The following is a 26,263-nucleotide window of genomic DNA, read 5'->3' as shown; positions in this document are numbered from 1 at the left end:
AGCACCCTCCTGCGTGGGGTGGACACCATCCCTACCTATAAGAGCAGGCTTGCCCTCAAAACGCAACCAATTATCTATAAAGCCCACTTGATTTTAGGAACACCACTTGTACATCCAGCAGTTTAACGCCGAAAGCCTGCTGTAAGCTTCAGCGCCGCACAGCATTGGGATGGGGCCAGAGCAAATTACGGCATCGGACATCGTCTGGGCCTGTTTAATCACCTCTCTAATATTAGCCTTAGTTATCTCAGACTGCCGCAGACGGATATCATTGGCCCCTACATGAATGACTATCCTCAAATATCTCTTATCAGCTAACAGTCTAAGGTTGCCACTAATGTCTGGCGCTCTGGATCCCAACAAAAACCACTAACGGTTACTGCTGGCACCCCTAAAGGAGTGTCGGACAATCGAGTCTCCTATAACCAGAGTGCTTTTAACAGGCTTTAAAGTGGGTGCTTCACTGAGCGGGGCAAACCTGTTTGACATGCGAATCGGAGGAGCGTGGTGTTCCGGTGGGCTAGCTTTGGCCTCAGTGTTAGCATTAGCCTTAGCTTTCTGGCTAGACCGCCGTCACCCATTCGCCCCGCTGTGAGGGCTCTAACGCCGGAGTCGAGGGGGTGCTAACTCTCCCTAGGGCACCCGGAGCTGCTAATGTAACCCAGCTGTAGTTTAGCCACTTAATGTGAGGGTACCCCTTAATTAAGCGCTGCCCCTTTAAGAAAACCGCAACAGTTTTCACACTCACCCAGCGCATTTTTTGACAATATTAGCTGCTTTACGGCAAAAACACACGGCCCCCATAGAAATGTACAGGCAGGAGAGCATGAGGCTCAGAAGACTGGGTGCGAAGGAGAGGAGAGCTGCCCGGACTGGCTTCAGGGTCACTCTGAGAGAGAGTGAGACGGCCGCTACTGTTCTGAATCTGTCCTGGAGCACTTAAGTATAAGTTAAATTTTTGGAAATTATTATTTTTTTCTGGGTACCCAAATATTATTTTTGCATTTTTCCGGAGTGAAAACCGTTCAAGAACTGTTCTTCACATTTTCTACATACTCCACGGACATTTTCTAAAAGAACTGTTCCTAGGAAAAAAGGGTTAACCCAGCTTTCAAGGTTGAAAAACTCTTCCATATAGTTCACTGATTATGCTTGGTTTTGTCTTCATTCATACAAAGTGAATTCAGGGAAAAGTGACTGTTTATTTTTTTTTTTCTATTTAATTTTTTTCACAATTGTCACTGGAATTGAGATTATTGAAATCTTATTGATATTCCCTATACATAATTAAGAAAGAGAAACGCTCCAGTCCAATATATCAGATATAATTGGACACAGGTAGTACACTGCTACCGCACCCAAATAAATACCTTTACTACCAGCTTTATACCTGTTTCTGTTGTTGTTCCTTTTATTTGGCTTGAAACATTTAAGGCTTGGTTACACTAACGCTGAATCTTGCTGCCTATCCTTTAATAACCCCCGGATGCGCAACTTTCTCCACCAGAGAGCTAACTAGCTGGCACTTAGCACAAACACAGCCACTATCATTATCGCCAGAGGCGGAAAAGGGAGTTAAACTAAACATGCCACACTCTGTGCAGACAAAACTACCAGCAAAAGCCATGATATTTCATGTGACCATGGACAAGATGGTAATGGTAAGAGGTTTTGGGCGTCTAATATTGTGTACAGGTTGAATAGGATGACGGAGAACATCTAAAATCATATTTCCCAATAATATCTACCTTCCAACAACTGAAGTGTTTGAGTTTCACATGGAAGGCCTGAAGAATAAGGTGAGTGAGCCCACATGATGAGCTTATCTCTGCAGGGGGCTGGCACATGTCTGAAATGAGAGTACTGCCAGTTAAATCCTCTAAATCCTCATCAATTTCCCATCTAATAGGACATGGTATGACAGACAGGGGTAAAATATTCTCAGGTTCCTAGTGGTCAGGCTCTATACTAGTACATAAACGAGACAATGCATTAGCTTTGGTATTTCTAGACCCTGGATTATATGGGATGGTAAATTGGAGACAGGAAGAGAACAATGACCATCAAGCCTGATGTGGGTTAAGTCTGTTGGTTGAGTACTCCAAATTCTTGTGGTCAGTAAGGACCTGCAAAGGATGAACAGCACTCTCTAACCAGTGGTGGGACTCCTCAAAAGCTAGCTTGATAGTCAACATCTGTCACTAATACCACAGTTTATCTTTGCTGGAGTAAGATTGTGAGAGCAGAATGCTGTGGGATTCAACCTTTTGAGGAGTGCCTGCATGCAGAGATAGAACCAAGCCAATGCCCACCTCAGAAGCATTGGCCCCAACTACAAAGGGCTGAGTGGGATGAAGTTTTAATACTGGGGCAGGCGTGAAAGCTTCTTTCAGGGCAGTGAATCCCTGATTGGTCTAGGCTCTCTTAAATATATAAATTTCATTGCCGATACAGATTTTCACCATTTGGAGCTCAGTAATGATCACAGTAAGAAAAATGACACACACGGTCATTTTTTCCAATTATGTAAAATGCATTTCAACCAGTGGTGTCAACCCAATTCCTCTCACCACCAAAAAGGCTGGGCAGAGAAACTTGCCCTCTTTGTAAGCACTGTGCACACACCGAGTGGAGTGAAAGGGGTCAGAGTTCTGATGCACTTATAGTCTGAACAAGCAGTGGTCTGAGATCTCATCAATGCTTAAAAAAAAGACTAGAAAGAAACTGAGTCTTCTTTATATTTCACCTACGTTGTGAACACAAAAAGCACTGAGGTTATTTGCATGTGGTTCAGATTTCACTTTCACAGAATTCAGTTTGGTTCATTTGAAAAGTACTCCATGAACACCTTCACAGTTGCTGGCATATCTTCCCTAACCGTAGACTACGAGCCAGTTTTGAGATATGAGCAATATGTAACAAACTATGGAGATAATTTCTTGACATGAAAAAAAAATGGACCCTTTTTCTGTTTGGCAAAGACCTTGGATAATGATTCTTAATTCTGGAGGCTAAGGGGAACTCTTTCCAATCAGTGCTGTTATAAACTGAACCTTGGAGCTTCTAAAAGCAATAATGCACCCTTATTAATCACAAACTTATTCACAGCAGATCTTTTTATATAACTAATCATAATTGCATGCATCAGTAAGGCCTTTAGCGTAGTGGATGGTTCTCACCCACCTTTCTATCGACTGTTTGCCCCCTTCTGTGGAGCAAAACACTGCCTGTTATAAATATCACAGAGACTTGGGATTGCAATAAGATCACTATTGCTTGTTTATGTCTCTGAGATGAAGTAGGGGGGCTGACCCTCTGGTCCTCTTCTTAAATAAAGCACTTGGAAGAAAAGTTTCATTTCACAGGAGACTGAGGAGGTTAGGACAATTTGTTCACTGTCAGGCTCTGCAGCATTATCACTTTCTTATACTCTAATGCTATGTAACCTGCAACAGTTCAATTATTGGTATTAAACTGCCAACAGATTCAGATGTTAAATGTTGCTGTTTCAAAGAAAAAATATGCATTTAACAGAACGTACTGTGGTTTGGAATGAGTGTGAAATCTTATTGTCTTCTCCACTGTTTAACAGCCTCATCTGAGGAAGGCAGTCTGTGGTGCTAAAAGGAGCAAGTGATGAACTTAACACAGAGCAACATCACCCAAACAAAAGGGAAGGATTCATATATGGTAGCTGTGACCAAGAATGTGATCGTTGTTGCTTTGTACTTCTCCATCAACTACATTAACGGCACTCTGGTCCAAACTTTCTTCAAGCATGAGATATTTTAATGAGAATCCGTGATATATCCTCTTCATCCGTATGGTTATCAATGATATGATTCAGCTAACGATCGCAGTGTTGGTTAATTTAATTTCCTACATCTTGTATACAATTAACGTCTCTGTCTGTCTGTTGCATCCTTGTCATAACTGCACTGTTCACCACCCTCAACACTCCACTGAATCTGGCCGGCATGGCTGTGGAGCGCTACATTGCCATCTGTAACCCGTTACGCCACATGCAGATTTGCACGGTGTGCAGGACATATGTCTTAATTGGACTGATCTGGGTGTTGGATGCAGTCACCATTCTTCCTGACCTGTTCATTCTCCTGGCCACTGAGCCTTTATCATTTTTCCATTCTACCATCTACTGCAGTCGAGACACTGTGTTCCAACATCCATACTTGTTGGAGAAGAGAAAAGTCTCATACCTGGTCTATCTGTCCTTCGTATGGTTCACTTTGTTCTACACCTACTTCAGGATCATGTTTACTGCCAAGGCCACCGGTGCCGATGCCCAGAAGGCCCACAATACCATCCTCCTGCATGGTCTGCAGCTCCTACTGTGAATGTTGATGTACATTGACCCACTATTTGAGAGTACATTCATTTCTCTCTTCCCCATGATTTTAAATGACATACGATTCACATCTTACATCTTTGTCCACATTTTGCCCAGGTTTATAAGTCCAATCGTGTACGGACTGAGGGACTAGATGTTCTGTGCGTACCTGAAAAAGCACCTGTTGTGCAATAAGCTGAAAGAAAAGAATAAAACACAAAGCTCCTAACTCAACTTCCACACTTGCCAGTGAGGATGCCTTAATTAAGATTATTTTAAAAGAAGGAAAGATTGATAAACAAATTTGTGTAATTTTTTAGAGGATTTTGTGTATCCTCTGTATTGAGTTGCATTTGTTTCAGAATTAAAGAACATAATTATAACTGTACATTAACAAACTAAACAAGATGATGCTTTAAAGATTAAAATTGAGCCCTTGAACTGTGTGTACATTAAATCTTTTCTATAAGTGTAATTCTACTTTTACAAAGAGGTCAACAAAAAATTAAATTTGTGATTCCTCAGCACTCATATCATAAAAATATGATGTAAACTGGCTGTTCATCTCAATTACTTATACAATTTACATTTTACTTGCCTGTTTTTAGTATTTCTTTATTAAATCAAATTATCCCTACCTTTTACAATCAATTGTATACTGAGAAACACTGCTATGCTAAATTCAGGTTAAACTCTGTGAACGTGTCCTTTTTGGATATTTTGGGTGTATAAATATAATAAACATCAAAACATTTCAAATTCTTTTTATATATACAGCTAATGGAATGCAGTTGAAAGGCATTTCATAATTAAAAAGATCAAAGCACTGTTAACCCATGGATAATGATACAAATATCAAAGCCCAGCTTTTCTCAGCTGCTAGGCCACAGACAATGAGTGGGCCATGAGCACAGGTCTGTGAGCCTATGCTCAGTCCGCTTTCAACTGAACCCTGGTTCAGTTCTCTGCTCTAGACAACATATTTTACGACGGTCCACATCAAAAGAGAGAATTCAACATCAAAGCACGCTTTCATCTTCTTTTATCAGCATCTCACCATTGTATTTTCCACAAAATCATCCTGTTTTAATGTCTAGACAGACACCCATTTTTTGTGCACCATGAACTGCTTCTAATAAAGCATAGAGTGCATTCCATGTAAAATGGGAAAAGTATTTTGATATTGACGTTTGGTAAGTTTCTGCTGAGAGTCCAGCTAGGGCAGAATGTAAAGGAAGGGGCAGTGACAGTGGGTGTAATAGAGGATCTTTTGCTAATGGGCAGGGATTTCCTGGGGTCAATTCCAACCTGCTCTGCTGCTATAACTCACACACAGCTTCTACTCTAGGCTAGGCAAGGTACGTTTATTTGTTTAGGACCTTTTCATATACAGCAGCAATTCAAAAGGAAAAGGGTTTACATGGACTACCAGTGGCACAATGCTTTACACAAACCTGACTCGTATCCGCTCTCACACATTGATGCCTTGGAATGGCTCACCTGCTCCGCATAGTTCAATTTGCTGGACCTGTGGAGTGACTACGGACAGGTACCATTTACTCCTAATGCTAAAGAAAAGATGGCATTCACACTGGGCGCTGGGCTAGGGCCTTTCATGTTAATTGACTTTCACGTCTAAAATACACCAGCTATGTTCAAGCAGCTGATTGCAGCATGTGCTCACCAGCATCCGTATAGACCAGTGCCTCGACTAATTCAAATTTTGAGGGTTTTCTTGAAAATTTAGAGCAGGTCTTCTAGGCTATAAAGTCCTTAAACTTTGGTTGAACTTTCTGGTTTTTGTGAGACTCTGGCTGCAGCGTTCTGGACCAGCTGAAGCTTGTTGAGGCTTTTGCTGGGACATCCAGACAGCAGGGCATTACAATAATCTAGCCTTGAAGTAATAAATGCATGAAATAACTTTTCTGCGTCCTGTAGGGATAATGCATGTGCATCGAAGGACAGATCAGCGTCTATCACGACACCAAGATTTTTAACAGATAAGCTTGATGAAACTGAGAGATTGTTAATTTTGAACCCAGAAGCAGGACCTCTGTTTTATCTGAGTTAAGTAGCAGAAAATTACTTGACAGCCAATCTTTTATGTCTTTTATACAGTCCTCAATCTTGCTAAGTTTAATTTTATCATCCGGTTTGCTTGATATATATAACTGAGTGTCATCTGCATGTGCAGTGGAAATTTATGCCATGTTTACTGATAATGGTGCCTAATGGTAGCATATATATTGTGAATAATATAGGCCCTAAAATAGAGCCTTGAGGAACACCATACATTACTTTTGCAAGAACAGATGATTCACCCTTTACATTAACAAACTGATATCGATCAGTGAGGTAGGACCTGAACCAGGAAAGAGCTGTTCCTGTTACCGCTACAAGGTTTTCTAGTCTATCTAGTAGGATAGAGTGGTCTATTGTGTCAAATGCTGCACTAAGGTCAAGGAGGACTAGCAAAGACACATTTCCTTGGTTTGTGAATAATAAAAGATCATTTATAATTTTTACTAGTGCTGTGTACTGTACTGTGCTGTGATGTGGCCTAAAACCAGACTGAAATTTTTCATGTAGATTATTCCTATGCAAATAAGAGCTTAATTGTTTGGTTACCACTTTTTCCAGGATCTTAGATATAAAGGGGAGATTTGAGATGGGTCTATAGTTTGATAGTTCACAGGGATCGAGGTTCGATCAGTGGTCTAATTACTGCAAGTTTAAGAGTTTTTGGGATGTATCCAAGGCTAAGAGAGGAGTTTATTATTGACAGAATAGGCTTGGTTATTTCTGGTAAGATTTCTTTGAGTAGAACTGTAGGGATTGGGTCCAGATTACAGGTCGATGGTTTTGAAGAAGAAATTATTTTAACTAGTTCATTTTCTTGAAGTAAGGTAAACGATTCCAGCCTATCTGCAGTGACTGTAATATTCTCAGGGTCTAGACTGGAACTATAAGCCAGCAGGTTTGTGGAGTTTAACTGTGTGTTCAGAATTTTCTATCTAATTATTTTTTATTTTTTCACTAAAGAAATTCATAAAATATAGGCTGATGGCATCTGGGGTTCAGTGACTGTTTTGTTCTCTGTTAGTTTAGAAATTGTGCTAAATAGTAATCTGGGATTGTTCTTATTGTTTTCTATGAGAGAGGAGAGAGAGGCTGAGCGTGCTACAGTAAGAGCTCTTCTATAGTCTATAAGGCTCTCCTTCCAGGCGGACTGGAACACTTCTAATTTAGTCAGACGCCATTTTCACTCTATGGTGTTAGTGACATACAGGAGGATAATGAGGGGGTCATCATGTACTACAGCCAGCAGCTGAGCAAGCCACAGTGTAAGACTAAAATATTTGCTGGCTGCCACCCCCAAAAACAAACTGGTTTTGTTATTTAATGGTGTTCCTCAGTTTAAAGTGTGTCCAGTACTGTGAAAAAGTATTTGCCCCTTCCCAATTTCTTCTGTTTTTGCATATTTGTCACATTTGAATGTTTCCAGTCATTAAACTTTAATATTAGACAAAGATAATGCAAGTAAACATAACATGCATTTTATACATGATGATTTAATTTATTTAAGGGAAAATACTGTTAAGCCCTACCTGGCCCTACATGAAAAAGTAATTGTGCCCGTAGCTACTTAATCAAGCAGTTAACCAACTTCAATTGACTATTGGGTTCAATTTCACTAGCTACACCCAGCCATGATTACTGTAAGACGTGTTGAATCTAAACATCACTTAAATAGAACCTGTCTGACAATGTGAATCAGGCTAGAAGGTCTCAAAAGCAGCACATGATGCCACATTCGAAAGGGATTCGAATACAAATGCACAACAAAGTCATTGCTAATGCTCTGGGAAAGAACCACAGTCAGAGCCATTATCCAGAAACAGAGAAAACTTGGAACAGTGGTAAACCCTCCCAGGAGTGGCCAGCCTACCAACATTTCACCAAAAGCACATTGACAGCAATACTCTGTGGACTGATGAGGCAAACCTGGAACTTTTTGGAAGACATGGTATAAAGCTAACATTTGAATTCCACCATGGGAACATCATACCAACAGTGAAACATGGTGGTGGTAGTGTGATCTGGGGCAGCTTTGCTTCTGCAGGACCTGGACAACTTGTCATAATGCATAACCATGAATTCTGGTCTGTATCAGAGAATCCTAATGGAAATTGTCTGCCTGTCAGTTCATGATCTAAAGCTCAAGTGCAGTTAAGTCAGGCAATGATCCAGAGCACACAAGCAAGTCCACCTCTGAAAGGCTCAAAAGAAACAAAATTAAGGTTTTGGAGTGGTTGAGTCAAAGTCCTGACTTGAATCCCATTGAGGTGCTGTGGCAAGACCTTAAATAGGCAGTCCATGCTCAAAAACCCATATTTCCTCCACAGCAATGTAAAACAGTCACTCCATATTATCTCAAACGTTTGATTTGCAGCTGTTACAATGAATCATTATTTTACTTGTTACATTGTTTTAAAATGTTGGTAAATTTATGCTTTTATCCAACAGTTATCATTTACATTTATTGTTCTTTCCATCCCTGAAAGGGTCCAACAAGCATATCATGTTTATGTCCTTACACAAAAAAGACAGATTTTTTTGCAGAATTCACAGAAAACATAATTAACTTGAAAAAATTGTTAGCGTAAACTTGATAACCGACAATGTGGCAGCCAATTCATCACACAAGTCTTACCTTACTTTCCATAAAAAGGGTTAAATCTGCAATACATAATTGAATGAAGGAAGAACAAAATATGATGTCTTGACATGAAAAATATTCAAATGAGCATTTACATTTTCCAAATATCTTGTCATGATTCCATTGCAGAGTTGAAGTTGGAGAACTGTGGGTATGGTTTTGACCATGCCATCCGTTAGATGTGCTGCTCAGTGCAGTGCTCCCTAAAGTGAACGTATTAGCATTCAAAATTGTTAATCTACCCTAATTCAGAATCACAGCCTTATAATTCATATCTGATCTCTCATATGATTAATCATAAATGCTGCATCAGTAAGGCTTCCAGCATGGTGGACGGTTCCAACCAACCCTTCTATAGATTCTTTGCCCCTCTTCTGTCTGGCGAAAGATAATGCAACTCATAAATCACAAAGAGGGACACTGCATTACTCTTAGGAACAGTGTTTGCTTATTTCTCTGGAATCAAGTAAGAGGGCTGAACCTATTTTTCCTCATCTTAAATATAAGCACTCTCTTTTCATAGGAGACTTCGGAGATTATTACCAATAAACATCAAAGGACCTGATGATTTCTTCATTGTCTTTTTAACATCTTAATTTTCTTGATGATACACATATTCTAACATTATATACACAAAAAATAACTGTTATTAAATAGTCATTAAGATTATATGAAGAAATACTGGCAGTTAAACACACAGATTTTTCATGTACTAAATACTAAATGTACTACCCTTACTAAAAAAGAAATGTGCATATAGTATTTATTAAAATGTGATGTGATTTGTGACTCTTAAATGTTTGTTTTTTATTATTTAACAGCCTCACCAGAGGACTAAAAGGAGCAAATGATGAACTTCTCAACGTACAGCAACATCACCCAGAGTAAGATAAGGGACTCATACAAAATAACTGTGACCAGGAATGTGATTGTTGTTTTGTACTTCTCCATCAACTACATTACCGGCATGCTTGTCCACACTTTCCTCAAGCATGAGATCTTCAATGAGAATCCTCGATATATCCTCTTCATCCATATGGTCATCAACGACATGATCCAGCTAACAACTGCAGTGTTGCTTAATCTCATTTCCTACATTTTTTTAATACAATTAATGCCTCTCTCTGTTGCATTCTTATAATGATTGCACTGTTCACCACCCTCAACACACCACTGAATCTGGCCGGCATGGCTGTGGAGCGCTACATTGACGCCACTGAGCCTTTTTTTTCCATTCTTCTGTCAACTGCCATCAAAACGCTCTGCTCCACCATCATACATGGTGGAGAACAGAAACATTTCATACCTGGTCTATCTGCCCTTCGTATGTAGCACTTTGTGCTACACCTACTTCAGGATCACGTGTGCTGCCAAGGCCGCCGACGCCCGGAAGGCCCGCAATACGCAATTTACATCTTTGTCCAGATTTTGCCCAGGTTCATAAGTCCCATCATGCACAGATTGAGGGACCAGATATTCTGTGCATACCTGAAAAAGCAGGTGTATTTAATTATGGATAGGGAGCAGCCAGGGTCTCACAAGAGCTGGAATAAAGCATACTACACAAGGCCAGTCCAAAATATCCCTTTAGCTAGGAACTGTTGTTTAAGCCATCTGGTTGATGGGCTGCTTGACACAGTGCTAAAAAGCAACTAAATGGAACCTCTAAATGTCCAAAATCATTGATCTACCCTTATTCAGAATTACAGCTTCATAGTTCACAGCTGATGTTTCAGCTGAATAACCATAAATGCTGCATCAGTAAGGCCCCCAGACTAGTGGATGGTTCCAAACCACACTTCTACACACTCCTTGGTGCCCTTCTGTCTGGCAAATAAACTGCATCTCACAAATCTTACAGAAAGACTCTTGGGATTACAGTTAGAGCAGGGTTGCTTGTTTATTTCTCTGGAATCAAGTAAGGGGGCTGACCCTCTTAACCGAATCTGAAATATAAGCACTTGGAAATAAATGTTTCATTTCATAGGAGACAGAGGAGGTTAGGACAGTCAAGCATCAGAATACCTGATGATTTGTTCACTGTCAGACTCTGTAGCGTCATTTTTCTTCTTTATACATACACTCCAACACTATTTAAACTGAAATTTCAAAACTTATTGTTGCTAATTTTATGCAATTGAAAAGAAATTTAGTTGTTACATGTTCCGGTTTTAAAGAACAAAACAAAATATGCATACAGTGCTCAGTATATTATGCTGTGATACGGGATGAATATTAATTGTCATTATCTTTTCTACTGTTTAACTGCTTGATCTGAGGAAGGCAGTCTGTGGTGGTAAAAGAAGCAGTGATGAACTTGTCTATGTCCAGCAACATCACCCAAACAAAAGCGAGGGACTCGTACACAATAGCTGTGACCAAAAATGTGATTGTTGTGGCTTTGTACTTCTCCATCAACTACATTAACGGCATGCTTGTCCACACTTTCTTCAAGCATGAAATCTTCAATGAGAATCCTCGATATATCCTCTTCATCCATATGGTCATCAACGACATGAGCCAGCTAACAATTGCAGTCTTGATTCATATAATTTCCTATGTCTTTTATATAATCAACTTCTCTCTCTGTTGCTTCCTTATAATGACTGGAGTGTTCACAACCCTTAACACTCCACTGAATCTGGCCAGCATGGCTGTGGAGCGCTACATTGCCATTTGCAACCCGTTGCATCACTTGCAGATTTGCACTGTACGCAGGACATACATCCTAATTGGACTGATCTGGGTCATGGGTGCTATTACCATTCTTCCTGACCTGTTCATTCTCCTGGCCACTGAGCCTTTATCATTCTTTCTTTCTACCATCTACTGTAGTCGAGACACTGTGTACCGGTCTCCGTACCTGGTTGAGAAGAGAAACATCTCATACTTGGTCTATCTGTCCTTCGTATGGCTCACTTTGTTCTACACCTATTTAAGGATCATGTTTACTGCCAAGGCCACCGGTGCCGATGCACGGAAGGCCCGCAATACCATCCTCCTGCATGGCCTGCAGCTCCTACTGTGCATGTTCACATACATTGACCCACTAATTGAGAGCTCATTAGTTTCTCTCTTTCCCATGCATTTGAATGACATACGATTCACATCTTACATCTTTCTCCACATTTTGCCCAGGTTTATAAGTCCTATTGTGTATGGATGGAGGGATCAGATGTTCCGTGCATACCTGCAAAAGCATCTGTCATGTATTAGGCTGAAAGAACAGAAAAAAAGAAAAACACAAACCTCCTAACTTGACCACCACACTGCCGGTGTGGCGGTCTTCATTAAGATGATTTAAAAAAAAAAAAAAAAACGAAATTGTCATGAACACACATTTGTATTTGTTTTAGGGGATTTTGTACACCCACTGTATGATTTGCAGTACTACATACATTTGTATATAAGAACATGATATAAATATAAATATACATTTACCATTGTAACGGCACTAAAACAAGGTTTAAATGGATGCTTTAAAGATTGGGTTTGAGCTCATTAATTGAGTGCACACACTACATCTTTTCTAAATATATCTTGGACTAAAGGCAGGGGTGTAATTGTTTTCCATGGTTCTCAACACCTTGGAAAAACACTTTGTTTCATGGAGTCCTCAGCGCTGATATCATATTTGATGTTATTGCAACTTTTGTTTCTGTTGATTTATTTTACTTGCCTCGGTTTATTTTTTCTTTATTATATCAAATCTAAACTATATAAAATGTTTTGAAGTCCAGACTGGTGTGTGTGTGTGTGTGTGTGTGTGTGTGTGTGTGTGTGTGTGTGTGTGTGTGTATAATATATATTGATTATATTTTTCCATAACATGAATTTGCCAGATATTTCTTTTTTTTTTGTTAACATCAAGGGTTCATGAGAGGGTGCCTTTGACTCAACTGAATTGCTCAATCTGATGCTTTTCAGTTTTCAGTGTCAGCACTTAAGAAAAGAAAAAATTATTTTCCCATGTGCTGTTATGCTTTCTGTAGTTCTAAACAGTTGGGCTTTGAGGTGAAAAGCCTTCACACTATATTAAAACAATACAGTACAGACTTGGCAAACAACTTTGTGTGCTCATAAGGTACATTCCATGTAAAATGCCAGGGGAAAAAAAGTATATATTGCCTCTTCTGTATTTTCTGTTGCTGCATATTTCTCACCTTCAATGCTTTGAGATATAAACAAAGTGCAATACTAGACAAAGGACCTTTTCAAATAGGGGCACAGTTATCTAACATGAAAATCTCCCATGTAAAAAATGTTTATCTAACCATAAATTTAAAGTTACTCAAGCAATACAATGACCAAAGTTAATTGATAATTATCTGGTTAGATCTAGCCAGACTTAAACACAGCTATCCCTTTTTAAAACAAAGCTCACTCATATTTGTTAATATCAGTGTGATGTTGCCGCAATGTTTATGCAAGCATACCAGACCATGACCAAATAAAAATCCCCCCAAAATAATTCTAATGTTGCATCCACATAATGTGGAGGCAAAGCACTACATAAAATCCCATTTGTTTTCTTGGGGAAGCTCTGGTTCTGGAGGATGTGAAGCATCAAAAGAAGCTGAGCAGAGTTGAAATTTTTGCTAATGAATCCAGTCAATCTGATCTACCTAATCAGGAGGAAGGTGGTGCTTGCATGAATGCCAATGTAGGAAACATTTGGATACTCATTTCAAACGTTTCCATGCGATGACAGCAAAAGTTCATATTTAAACACAAATGTTTACCTCCAAATTTTACAATCCAAGTGGTTAAATGGTAATAAACTGAAATTATTGGTGATGCCTGTTTTCTGACGACCATATTGGGTTGTGATTTCAACAGTAAAGCAACTCATTCTCTTTTTACCCTCGGGCGGCTGAGTTACTCTGACTCATTACAGAATACCTCTCCAACAATGCAGATGGTGGATTCGGAGGCTTTCGAGAACGCTCTTACAGAGCAAGGACACTTATTAGGCCAACATCAACAGGCATTAACCAGTATAACTCATTCTCTTGAGTCTTTGGCACATCAACAGTCTTAAGAACAAGCCCAGCTAATACAACATGTGAATAACATGAAGGTGTGGTAAAGAAAGAGCTGAGCCATAAGGCAAGGCTCTCGATTTACTGGTCGATCTACGTTCCCACCCTCACCTATGGTCATGAGCTTTGGGTAATGACCGAAAGAACAAGATCGCGAATACAAGCGGCCGAAATGAGTTTCCTCCGCAGGGTGTCTGGACTCTCCCTTAGAGATAGGGTGAGAAGTTTGGTCATCCGGGAGGGACTCGGAGTAGAGCCGCTGCTTCTCCACGTCGAGAGGAGCCAGCTGAGGTGGTTCGGGCATCTGGTTAGGATGCCTCCTGGACGCCTCCCTTGGGAGGTGTCACAGGCAAGTCCACCCGGGAGGAGACCCCAGGGAAGACCCAGGACACGCTGGCGTGACTATATCTCCCAGCTGGCCTGGTCGCCCCCAGGGAGCTAGTGGAAGTGGCTGGGGAAAGGGAGGTCTGGGCCTCATTGCTTAGGATGCTGCCACCACGACCCAAACCCCGGAGAAGCGGAAGATGATGGATGGATGGATGGATGGAATAACGTGAAGGGTCTCACCACCCAACTTCGGACCCTGAACACTGCCAAGCCAGAAGCAAGCGTTTATCAGATAGAGCCTTAGAATGGGCCATGGCCAGCTAGTCCCATATTCACAATATGTGTTTTTCTCAATTTTTGATCAAATTTCCTCATGAAATTTTCTTTATGAAGGAAATATGAGCAGATAATTACTAACCAAATTACATCAGGGTAACTATTCTGTAGTACAGTATTCTGTAGAGTGAGAGAGGGCCTTTGTTTGTATTGTGGTGGTGCCGGACATCACCTCTGTGACTGCAGGATCCATCCACAAAACACTCTGGTGCTAATCCTTGGGAATATATGATGAGTGTTCCCACAAAGAGGTTGGTTTCAAAATTTTCTGTTACTGGTTGTTGTCTGCTATCATCCGGTTTCTGTTGTTATTTTAGCCCTCACAGATTCTGGTGCTGAGGGGAACTTCATCCATTCATGCCTCAAGGAACAACTTCAGATCCAGGTGGAGGCCCTGAAGATGATTTTATGAGAGGCAGCATTGGATGGAATCCCTGTTGGAGCTGGATTCATCGCTGCCAAAACTGACCTGTTCATTTAGAGACCAGCGCCTTGCATAGTGAACAATTCTCTCTGTTGGTTCAAACTCATTTTAGGTCTCCCTTGGTTAGAAAAACACAACCCCATAATTTCCTGGTCTGAACACAACATACAAAAAAAAGGTCAGCCTTTTATCTTAAATCCAAAAAATTACCTCCTCACTGACTCATGATTGTTCCATAGATCTTATTGATAACGCGAATGTATCCCCTCACTTGAGAAGAACAATCTATGGACATCCATATCCAAGAAGCCCTTGATCAGGGATTCATCAGGCCTTCCACTTCCCCCTCTGAATTAGTCATGCTTTTTGGTCTCGCCAATGATCTCTGTCTTTCAAGCTTTCATTATTTCATTTTCCATTGCATACATCCACAACATTCTGGTGACTCATGTCCATGCTGTCCTAAAAAGGCTCCTTGAAAATAATTTGTTTGTCAAAGGAGAGAAATGCAAATTTCATTTAATCAGGTACCTTTTTTGGGTCATGTTATCTGTTATGTAGTGGGCTCCTTTAGATAAACTTTCAATGAGACATACTCAGACACATTTTCACTAATGAGAACTATACTCGTTTACTGAGGCATACATCATTTGTGCATACAGGCAATCACTGTAACAAGGGACAGCGCAGTGCTCACTAGTGGTACGGATGACATACGTTGGTGTAGTCCAGGGTTGGCCAACCTTTCAGACACCAAGAGCCAGAAAAAAATGTTCATTACTACTAGGAGCCACAGGCTATATTTACACAAACATTTATAGTTTTTATACCCATTTTCCTACCTGTCATGTAGATGAGTTTAGTGGGACATCTGGCATTCTTTGTTTTCCACAATCCATTTCAAATCTGGCTTGTAAAGTGGTGCTGAAGATTGGAAGCTTTAAAATTGGATAACGATGTTTGGCATATCAAACAGAACTTCAAACTTCCTTTTCCGCTCAGTAAAAAAATACGAATCCTCAAACTCTGGTAAGAAGGTTCTGTGTTCATCGTATTTTCGCTTGGCTTTACATTTCCCCGACACTGCCATGTTTCGGTGGTTGGATAGCTAGTAGCCTGGCTCAACGCGTTGTTCTGCTGCAATCTGCAGGTTGGCCACCCCTGGTGTAGTTAATGCAGAACATATACATCATCTCCTTCCCACCAAATATTTTTCTCCCATTAAACATGAACACAACATTGCAACACTTTTTTTTGGGAGTAGACTGTCCCAAACCCCTGAATCAGTCAAGGGTTTATTCTGGCCTTATTCTTGAGAAATGACTTCTTAGACTAACAACAGTAAAATTCAACAGTCTCTCATTCAAAGTGTCCAAACAGAAACTGTCTCCACCATGCTTAATGCCTTAAGGGCTGTAAAGAACGGGTGGTTTGATAACTCTGGATGGGTATCGCTTACCAGTCTCTTGGATGCGTGTTGGTTTCCCTTAAAGGTTACTAGTGGTGATGACACGCTCATGGGCTCCGGAGAAGGATATGTAGCAGGTATGGGAGTGGTGTTCTCCAACACAGGTAGTTCTGCTGTAGCGTGAGAAGATTCTGGTTCTCTGTTGGCTGCAGCATTCAACTCAGCATGTCTGGCCAACATCTGATCAGCGTGGCGTTTCTAGTGTTCTGATGATCCAATGTTGACTGTGTACGACCCAGGACCAGTTTCGGCTGACAATTCTCCTGGTGTCCACTTCTCTCCCATAATCCCGAACTAACACTGTCACCAACCTCAAATGACCTGGACTTTGCATGAATCTCTCAATGAGTACACTGTGCCTCTTGAGCTTTTTCCACTTTTGATGTGACATTTGGCTTCAGCAGGTCAAGTCGAGAATGCTGTTTATGCGTCGCAGTTTGCATGGATGGTGTCTCGTTGGTTTTGGAGTGTGGAGTATTGTGATACATTAGTAAGAACACATCCAGCCTGTGTTGAAGTGAAGCTGTTCCTGTGGAATGTTTCAGCGAATGTTTGCACAAAACATTCTGCAAGGCCATTTGTAGATGGATGAAATAGTGCAGAGCGGATGTGTTTCACTCCGTTGCTTTTCATGAATGTCTCAAACTCGCTTGAAGTGAACTGTGGGCCATTATCACTTACTAAGACTTCAGGGAGCCCATAGCGACTGAACAGCCCTCTCAACACCTGTATTGTCTTAGAAGCCATGGTGGAACTCATGAGGTGCACTTCCGGCCATTTAGAGTGTGCCTTTACCACTACCATGAACATATGGCCTTGGAAAGGACCGGCAAAATCAACATGGATACTCTGCAATGGAGATCCAGGCCAGGCCCATGGATGGAGAGGTGATGGTCCTGATGCTTTCTGTGTGAGCTGACAGGATTGACAGGTCTTTGAGACTTGCTAAATTTGAGCATCAATTCCTGGCCACCACATATAACTGCAAGCGACAGCCTTCATTTTCACAACACCCGGATATCCTGTGTGTAGACAAAACTCTGGGCCACAGTTTTGGTGGGATGACAACAAGAATATCCCACATAAGGCACCCTTGCTGGAGTGTCAGTTCATTCTTTCTGCTGATGAATGGTGCCATTGTACTGTCTCCATCCTGGACACTTGGAAAATGACCTGTGGACACCATTTCAACTACTTGGGCAAGAACACGATCTGTCCTGCTGTCTCTGCAGATTTCTTTGCAGTTCACAGGTAAGGCCTCAAAGTGTCTAATGTGAAAACTGTCCACTGCACTACTTTTCTCTTTCGGAGATAGACATGACAAACTGTCGACATTACCGTGTTGTGATGCCTCTCTGTTATAACAGAACAGACCCTTGGACGTAGTTATTGGGAGGTATTTCCCCGATTTTTCTTCAACAGCCATTTGCAAATATGCATGGGATAAGTCCAGCTTGCTGAAATGTTGGCATTCTCCTGAGAGAGATGCGAATAAATCCTCAATGTGCAGAATTTGATATTTCTCTACACACAGGGTTGACTGTCACTTTAAAATTGCCACAAATCCTAACATCTCTATTCTTTTTAACAACGAGCACAATGGGTGGTGCCCACTCGCTAAACTTGACAGGTGATATGACACCCTCTTCGCACAGTCAGTCGATCTCAGCCTACACTTTTGGCCTGAGGGCATAGGGAACGACTCTTGCTTGACAGAAACATGGTTGATGATCCAGTTTCAGGGCTATGGCAGCTTCAGTGCCCAACTCTTTTTTTTAAAAAGCTCACTGTGCCTTTCTCTCCAGCGTCTCTTCACAGATCGTCCTAATTTCCTGCCAATCTGTATTTTTCGCAGCCATTCTCGACCGAAAAGTGGGGGTGAAGCCCCTTCAACCACATACAGTGGCAACTTAGCCCTCTGCTTATTCATTTTTACAGAGACTGTGATGACTCCCTCTGGTGAAATCATCTCGCCAGTGTATGTCTTCAACTTGTTTGGCGCAAAGGCAAGTTGCAAAACTGCGCATCATACTATTCTCTTGAAATCAGACTAACTGCTGCGCCTGCGTCTAATTCCATTTCAATCATCTGCCCTTCAGTTTTTGGTTTAACACGTCTGACAAATTTCCCTTCTGAGCCACCATATGCAAACTTGGTTCTGAATCTGTTGTGCTACCATCACTACTGGACCCCTCTTTTGCCTCCATGTGGTGCACTCTGTTCTTATGCTTGACTTCAGGTGTCTTTTCATTATTTACAGTCTCTTTGTTTCTGCAGACTTTTGATATGTGACCTTTCTTACTACAATTGTGGCATTTCAGTTCCTTGTAATAACAATTTGCTTCTTTATGATTGTTTTTTTTTCCACAGATCGCACACTTGCTGCGTTGCTGATTATTCACTGACACTGCATGCACCTTTAGTGCGTTGCTTGGTTGATGCGTCTCGTGCTATGGTCTCTATAGACATGACTATCTCTACCGCCTTATGGGCATGTGAGCGCCACTTTGGTCAGCAATCTTTTCTGTATTGCCTCTGTGTTCAGTCCCCAAACGAGCCTGTCTCTCAATGCATCCTGCACGTGTGTGCCAAATTTGCAGTGTTCTGAGAGTTTTTTAATGACTGCAATGTACTGTGTCACAGATTCGCCCTCATGTTGATTTCTTTTATGAAAGTGAAATCTTTCTGTGATAACAATTGGTTTGGGAGAAAAATGTCCTTGCAAAACACTCACCATGTCTTCGTATGACTTTTCCCCTGGCTTTTCAGGAGCTATGAGGCTTTGTAAAAGTCCATACATAGCAGCACCCATTACACTACATCTTCCTCGATCTCGTTCACCTTTACGAAGTGCTCAAACCTCTCCACATAGGTTGTCCGTTGCTCCAAATTCTCGTCGAATGCATTTATATATCCAATGAATCCGTATCCAGCCATTTCGTGCCGTTAATACTTGCTCTCTCTTTGCTAGGCATGTGGGTCTTGGACAACTTTCCACCATGACCGAACTTTTCCCTTCCTCCACTCACAGTCAATACCATGGCGGAAACAACATCGGTAATCGTGGGTAAAGTTCACATCATCGCCAATTATGTTATGTAGTGGGTTTCTTTTAGATAACCTTTCGATGAGACATACTCAGACACGTTTTCACTATGAGAACTATACTCGTTTAGTGAGGCATCTGAATTCATTTGTGCATACAGGCAATCACTGTAACAAGGGGCAGCGCAGTGCCAACTAGTGGTATGGATGACAAATGTTGGTGTAGTCAATGCAGAACACATCACATTATCAGTTTCAAGAGGGTCATCATGGATGATCAGAAGGTAAAGAGTCATCACCTGACCATCCATTTCACTCATTTAGTATATCAACCGATCATAATAATCTTGAATATTTCCACACAGGCAAAGCCTTGCTTAATCAGGTTTTTGGTTTCTTCAGAATTCGAGAGGACATTCTATCAGACAGGAGTCCCAAATTTACCTCCCACATCTGGTCTGCATTCTTCAAACAAGTAGGGGTCTCCATAAGTCTGACGTCTGGATATCACCCTCAATCTAACAGAGAATGTGAATGCATGAATCAAGAATTAGGAAAATTTCCTCCTCTGGGCAGAAATAGCACAAAACTCACTCATTAGCTCTGATCAGTTACCAGCCTCCAATAGCACCATGGACAGGTGTGACCACAGATGCACCAGTAATTGATGATTGGATGCAGTGGAGTGAGAGGGTCTGAGAGGAAACACAGCAGAGGATGGAGGTTGCAATCCAACATGATCGACTTGCTCCTTGTTGTCACAGAGGAGAGACACCAGTATGCCAACCTGGTGATCATGTGTGGCTCTCTACAAGGGACTTCAGGGCAATGGATGGAAGTAAAACGCTGCAGCCCAAGTACATTGGTCCATTTAGGGTCCTCAAACATATTAGTTGTGTGTGTGTGTGTGTGTGTGTGTGTGTGTGTGTGTGTGTGTTAGGTAAGTTAGACTTACCTCCTTATTATAGAGTTTCATGCTCATCACATGTATCTCTTCTTAAACCTGTTATTCCAGAGCCTTTGGACGAGACTATGACTGACATCATGCTGACAGTTGCTGGACTCCCGGAAACAAGCAGGTGAACTCCTCCATGGACTGGGAGGGATACGGCTCTAAGGAGCAGTGTTGGGTCGTGGATCCTGGTTTGATTGCTGACTCTGACAATCAACATCCGGGTAAACTTGCTCCCTAGCCTATGGTTCATCCATGGAAAAGGCTTCTCAGTTCCCTTCTTGCTCGTCTGTGGGGCAATCATGGATGGACCCCGTCTCCTTAGTGGCATGGCAGTTCTGGGTCTGCTCCTGTTCAGATTTCCAGTTGGGAGCGTGCTCTGAGGCCACCTTGGACTCTTTGTCGTGCCTTACTTCAGCTCTGAGGTTTGCTTGGACTCAATTTTTTAATTGTTGTAAGGTAATACTTCTTTCCACAGAGCTACTGAGCATCTTTCTTTCCTTTGCTTGTATTCCTGGTCCTGATTCATTCTTCCTGTTTTATTGACATGGCCTTTTTGCCTGGCCCCTTTTGGACTGTTTACCTTTTTGTATCTCCTGTCTTTTTTGGAAGTGACCCATGCCTTTTTTCTGATGACAATATTAGATTGTGATTTCAACAGTAAAGCACCACCACTGGACTCAGTGGAGACGTGTTCTCTGGAGTGACCAGCCAGTTTGTTGGTTACCAGGAGACGGTACTTGTCTGACTGCACTGTGCCAAGTGTAAAGTTTGGTGGAGGGGGGATCATAGTGTGTTTTTCAGGAGTTGGGCTCGGCCCTTTAGTTCCAGTGAAAGGAACTCTTAAAGCTTCAGCACCAAGAGATTTTGGACAATTTCATGCTCCCAACTTTGTGGGAACAGTTTGGGGACAGGCCCTTCCTGTTCCAACATGACTGCGCACCAGTGCACAAAGCAGGTCCATAAAGACATGGATGAGCCAGTTTGGTGTGGAAGAACTTGACTGGCCTGCACAGAGTCCTGACCTCAACCCCATAGAACAGCTTTGGGATGAATTAGAGCGGAGACTGTGAGCCAGGCCTTCTCGTCCAACATCAGTGTCTGACCTCACAAATGCGCTTCTAGAAGAACAGTCAAAAATTTGAAGTTGAAGCTGTTATAGCTGTAAAGGGTGGGCCAATGTCATATTAAACCCTGTGGATTAAGAATGGGATCTCAATTTTATAAGCGTGTGAAGGCAGATGAGCGAATTCTTTTGGAAATATGGTATATGTCTTATTACCCGCCTTGGCCCAGATAATGGGACAAAGTTTAAGCTACAGTCATGATGCACATATCAAACACTCATCAGGCCCGGCTCTAAAAAGACAGCTTGATGTCAGCATCAGCTAGTAATCCCCTTAGAAAAATACCAAAAATCCTAATATTAGTGCTCTGGTTTTAGCCTTTGTATTCCAACTAATGGTTAAAACAGCAACATGATACACATCACAGCACTCAGCACACTCTAACCATCCACCTGTGGCCAACCAACAGTCAGAAGTTTCAGCAAGCACCAAAAATCCTCTCGCTACTTTTATGTCTCTGCTTTTTGCCTTCATATTATAACAAAGGGCAAAAATCAAGAATTTAAACGCCCAAATTCTCTGCTTTAGCCATAATGCAATTAAGTCCTCACAATGATCAGCAGGGTATACCCTGTGTGTCCAGAGTGATGGAGCTGCAGTTGAAGAATTGTTGAGTAATCCAGTTCAGCAAACCACCATTCAAATATTGCATTTATGTCCATCTAAATGCCCCATTTAAGTCCCTACATCACGTGTATGAGCTGGAACTTCTTGTATCTCAAATGAGCGCACTTCAGTCTTTCCCACAAATTCAAAAACACAGATACAACACATCCATCCATCCATTTTCTAAACCACTTCTCCGTCAGGGTTGCGGGGGGGTGCTGGAGCCTATCCCAGCAGTCTTTGGGCGGGAGGCAGGATACACCCTGGACAGGACGCCAGTCCATCACAGCAGATAGAACATATTTTACTGAAAAATAATCTGAACACTAATGTCAACTTAAAGTGTCAACTTAATAAAAGGCAATGTGAAAGATAATCTGGCCCAAAATATTCCACCTCTTCACATAATTCTTATTATTTCACCAAAAAATATTTTGTTTGTTCTATGTACCACATTATTTGTAGGTCGCTTTGGATAAAAGCATCTGCTAAATGTAATGTAATGTAATAAATATAAAATTGGTTAAATGGTGTTATACATAGTTGAATTTGTGGAGGACAAAACTTGTCTTGATCTGAAAAATGATCAAATGAGCAATTCCATTTGGCAGATAAATTGCATAATGACTCTTATTCGTGGAATCGAAACCTATGACTGTGAGGTTTCACTTATGCTGTCTGCTAGATGGGCTGGTCAACTGTGCTGCCCTAAATTTGAACCTATTAGTGTCCAAAAAAACTTAATCTACCTTTATTCAGAATCACAGACTAATAATTATTTCTTATACACATAAGAATAATCAAAGTCTGCATCAGGAAGACCTGCAAATAGTGGATGGTTCCTGCCCACCCTTTTTCAGACTGCATCTCATAAACCTCAGAGAGAGACGGTTAGGATTACACTTATGAGCTGTGTTGCTTGGTTTTTTTTGTCAGTCTGGAATCAAGCAAGGGGGCTGACCTTCTTCTCCTCAGCTTTCTTATATATAAGCACATGTTTCCTTTCACAGGAGACCTAGGAGGTTAGGACAACTGAGCTTAAAAAGACTTGATTTCTTCATTGCAAAGCCTTGTAACATTTCATTTTCTAATGGTACATATTTTCTAACATTTTGAATACTGCAGTAGTTTATCAATGACCATTGTTATTTTTAAGAAAAAAAGAGAAAAAAAACTTGAACTGATGTTTTAATATGGGATTAATATTAAATGTTGTCATCTTTTCCAAGGTTTAACCCTCGTTCGAGGAAGGTCTGTGGTACTAAAAGGAGCAAGTGATGAACTTCTCAATCTACAGCAACATCACCCAGACTAAACGGGACCCGTATATGATAGCTGTGACCAAGAATGTGATCATCGTGGCTTTGTACATCTCCATCAACTACGTTAACGGCACGCTTGTCCACACTTTCCTCAAGCATGAGATCTTTAATGAGAATCCTCGATATATCCTCTTCATCCATATGGTCATCAACGACATGAGCCAGCTAACAACTGCTGTGTTGATTAATTTCATTTCCTACATTTTTTATACAATCAATGTGTCTTTCTGTTTCTTCCTTTTAATGATTGTACTGTTCACCACCCTCAACACTCCACTGAATCTGGCCGGCATGGCTGTGGAGCGCTACATTGCCATCTGTAACCCGTTACGCCACATGCAGATTTGTACCGTACGCAGGACATACATCCTAATTGGCCTGATTTGGGTCTTGGGTGCCTTCACCATTCTTCCTGACCTGTTTTTTATCCTGGCCACTGAGCCTTTATCATTTTTTCTTTCTACCACCTACTGCACTCGAGATTCCATGTCCCGCCATCCATACATAGTGGAGAAGAGAAACATTTTATACTTCATCTATCTGTCCTTCGTATGGCTCACTTTGTTCTACACCTACTCCAGGATCATGTTTACTGCCAAGGCAACCGGTGCCGACGCCCGGAAGGCCCGCAATACCATCCTCCTGCATGGCCTGCAGCTTCTGCTGTGCATGTTCACGTACATTGGCCCACTAGCCGAGAGTGTGTTAATTTCTCTCTTCCCCTTGTTTGTAAATGATGTACGATTCACAATTTATGTCTTTGTCCACATTTTGCCCAGGTTTATAAGTCCTATCGTGTATGGATTGAGAGATCAGATGTTCTGTGCATATCTGAGAAAGCACCTGTGGTGTGTTATGCTGAACGAAAGAAATCAAAGACAAACACAACCCTCCTAAATGAACCACCACACTTGCCAGTGTGGCTTTCTAAACTAAGATTCTTTTAACATGAAGAACATCAAATGTGTATTATTGATGTGTAATGTTTTGCAGTGGTGTCCATCTAACTGTACATTTGCATTTGTATGGGCACTAAAACAAGTGTCAAATGATGCTTTAAACATGCTGTAAAGAGTCTAAGCCCATTAAATACAAAAAGAAGAATTATATAAATGTGACACTCTAGAAAGATGTTATTAGATAACAGAGTAGATTTAATGTTTAAAGGCTATTAAAGATTAAAGGCTATTATTAGTATTTCACTATTATATCCTATTATACCTAACTTTTATAATCAACTGTAAACTCTAAATCTTACATCTATTTGCACTGTGTTGTGGTAAGTTGTGTAAGTTAGGAAGTGGTTCAATTCACTGCTCTTAGGAACTCATAACAGTTCACATCTAATGAGAGAATTCAACATCAAAGCATGCTGTCATGTTCTTCTAGCAGCACCTCAGCGCCATGCTGTCCACATAGTCTGTCTGTTTTAATTTCTGGACAGATGTTCATATCATTCCTGCACCAATAACAGCAGACAAGCAGTAAAATATCAACTAAGATTGTGTTTAATTTTAGCGGATGGATTGCTGAATGTATTTTTGACCAGGCAAATTTGACCTGATTTGGTCAATTCAAATTGATAAACTGGTCAAGAGCAGATATCAATTGTAGTGGGGTGGTGGTAATGATATTAACATAATTAACCATTTAATTATTTTTTTCATAACATGACAATAACAAAACAATGTGCTTTGAAAACTAGCTATGCCACCAGCTATATATATATATATATATATATATATATATATATATATATATATATATATATATATATATATATATATATATATATATTTTTTTTTTTTTTTTTTTTTTTTGCCACAATGTTTTCACAAATAAAATGGCCATGATTCAAAGAAAATCCCCAAAAGCTGTTGAAGTGTATCAATCTGGAAAGGGTTATAAAACTATTTCTAAGTTTCAGCAAATCAAGCCACAGTGAGTTATGATCCACAAACCAAGAACCCTAGGCATTTTGCTGAGTCCTTCCAGGGGTGGCCGGCCTGCCGTCTAGAGCACAGACGCAAATCATTGAGGACGTCACCTAAGGTTTCAGAACATCAAGCAACAGCAAAGGTCCATGTTCATGAATCCACAATAATAAGACAGCAAGACAGAAAACGCTTCTATTCAAAAGCAACATCAGTGCTTGTCTCACATTTGCAAAAAAAAACACCTGCAGACATTTAGCATAGTGTTCTATTGACAGACCAGTCCCAAGTACAACTTTTTTGCACAATAACAAATCATGTGGTTTGCATTTTAAAAACATAGTCTACTAATTACATTCATAAACTCTCACATTTATATCATATTTGACTAACATCAAAGCATTCTGAGTAACTTGTAGTGTCTGGTACAGAGGTCAACATAGTGAGTCATTGGCCAGACCACAGCTGTTCTGAGGTCAGAGTCACTGCTGAGTGTGGTGTTATTGCTGTTTCTATAATTGAAGCTCAAAAACACCCTTCAGAAATTATGATCCTCCATGTCCTGATTTGAGCTGCAGACATGATGAGCACTGATGATGAACTGAAGGCTTG

The 26,263-nt window shown here is 40.9% G+C and overlaps 2 protein-coding genes and 2 pseudogenes across 2 annotated transcripts; all 4 read left to right on the top strand.

Moving 5' to 3' along the window:
- The first annotated feature begins 3,793 nt into the window (after positions 1-3,793).
- Positions 3,794-4,502, top strand: LOC108435688 (annotated as a pseudogene).
- A 5,416-nt stretch (positions 4,503-9,918) lies between these two features.
- On the top strand, positions 9,919-10,724 carry LOC108435687 (annotated as a pseudogene).
- Positions 10,725-11,379: 655 nt separating this feature from the next.
- On the top strand, positions 11,380-15,185 carry LOC108435686 (odorant receptor 131-2-like). Its single transcript, XM_017711684.2, has 2 exons — positions 11,380-12,277; positions 15,091-15,185. Exons 1-2 carry the CDS (start codon positions 11,380-11,382, stop codon positions 15,183-15,185), a joined length of 993 nt encoding a protein of 330 aa, XP_017567173.2.
- An 8,456-nt stretch (positions 15,186-23,641) lies between these two features.
- LOC108435685 (odorant receptor 131-2-like) lies at positions 23,642-24,614 on the top strand. The gene has a single exon (XM_017711683.2). The coding sequence runs from the start codon at positions 23,673-23,675 to the stop codon at positions 24,612-24,614; it is 942 nt and encodes a 313-aa protein (XP_017567172.1). The 5' UTR covers positions 23,642-23,672.
- The last annotated feature ends 1,649 nt before the right edge of the window (positions 24,615-26,263 follow it).

Source organism: Pygocentrus nattereri, chromosome 26, assembly GCF_015220715.1.
Source record: "Pygocentrus nattereri isolate fPygNat1 chromosome 26, fPygNat1.pri, whole genome shotgun sequence".
Lineage (NCBI taxonomy): Eukaryota > Metazoa > Chordata > Actinopteri > Characiformes > Serrasalmidae > Pygocentrus > Pygocentrus nattereri.
Note: the sequence above shows the minus strand (reverse complement) of the source record. Positions and strands in the feature narration are given on the sequence as shown.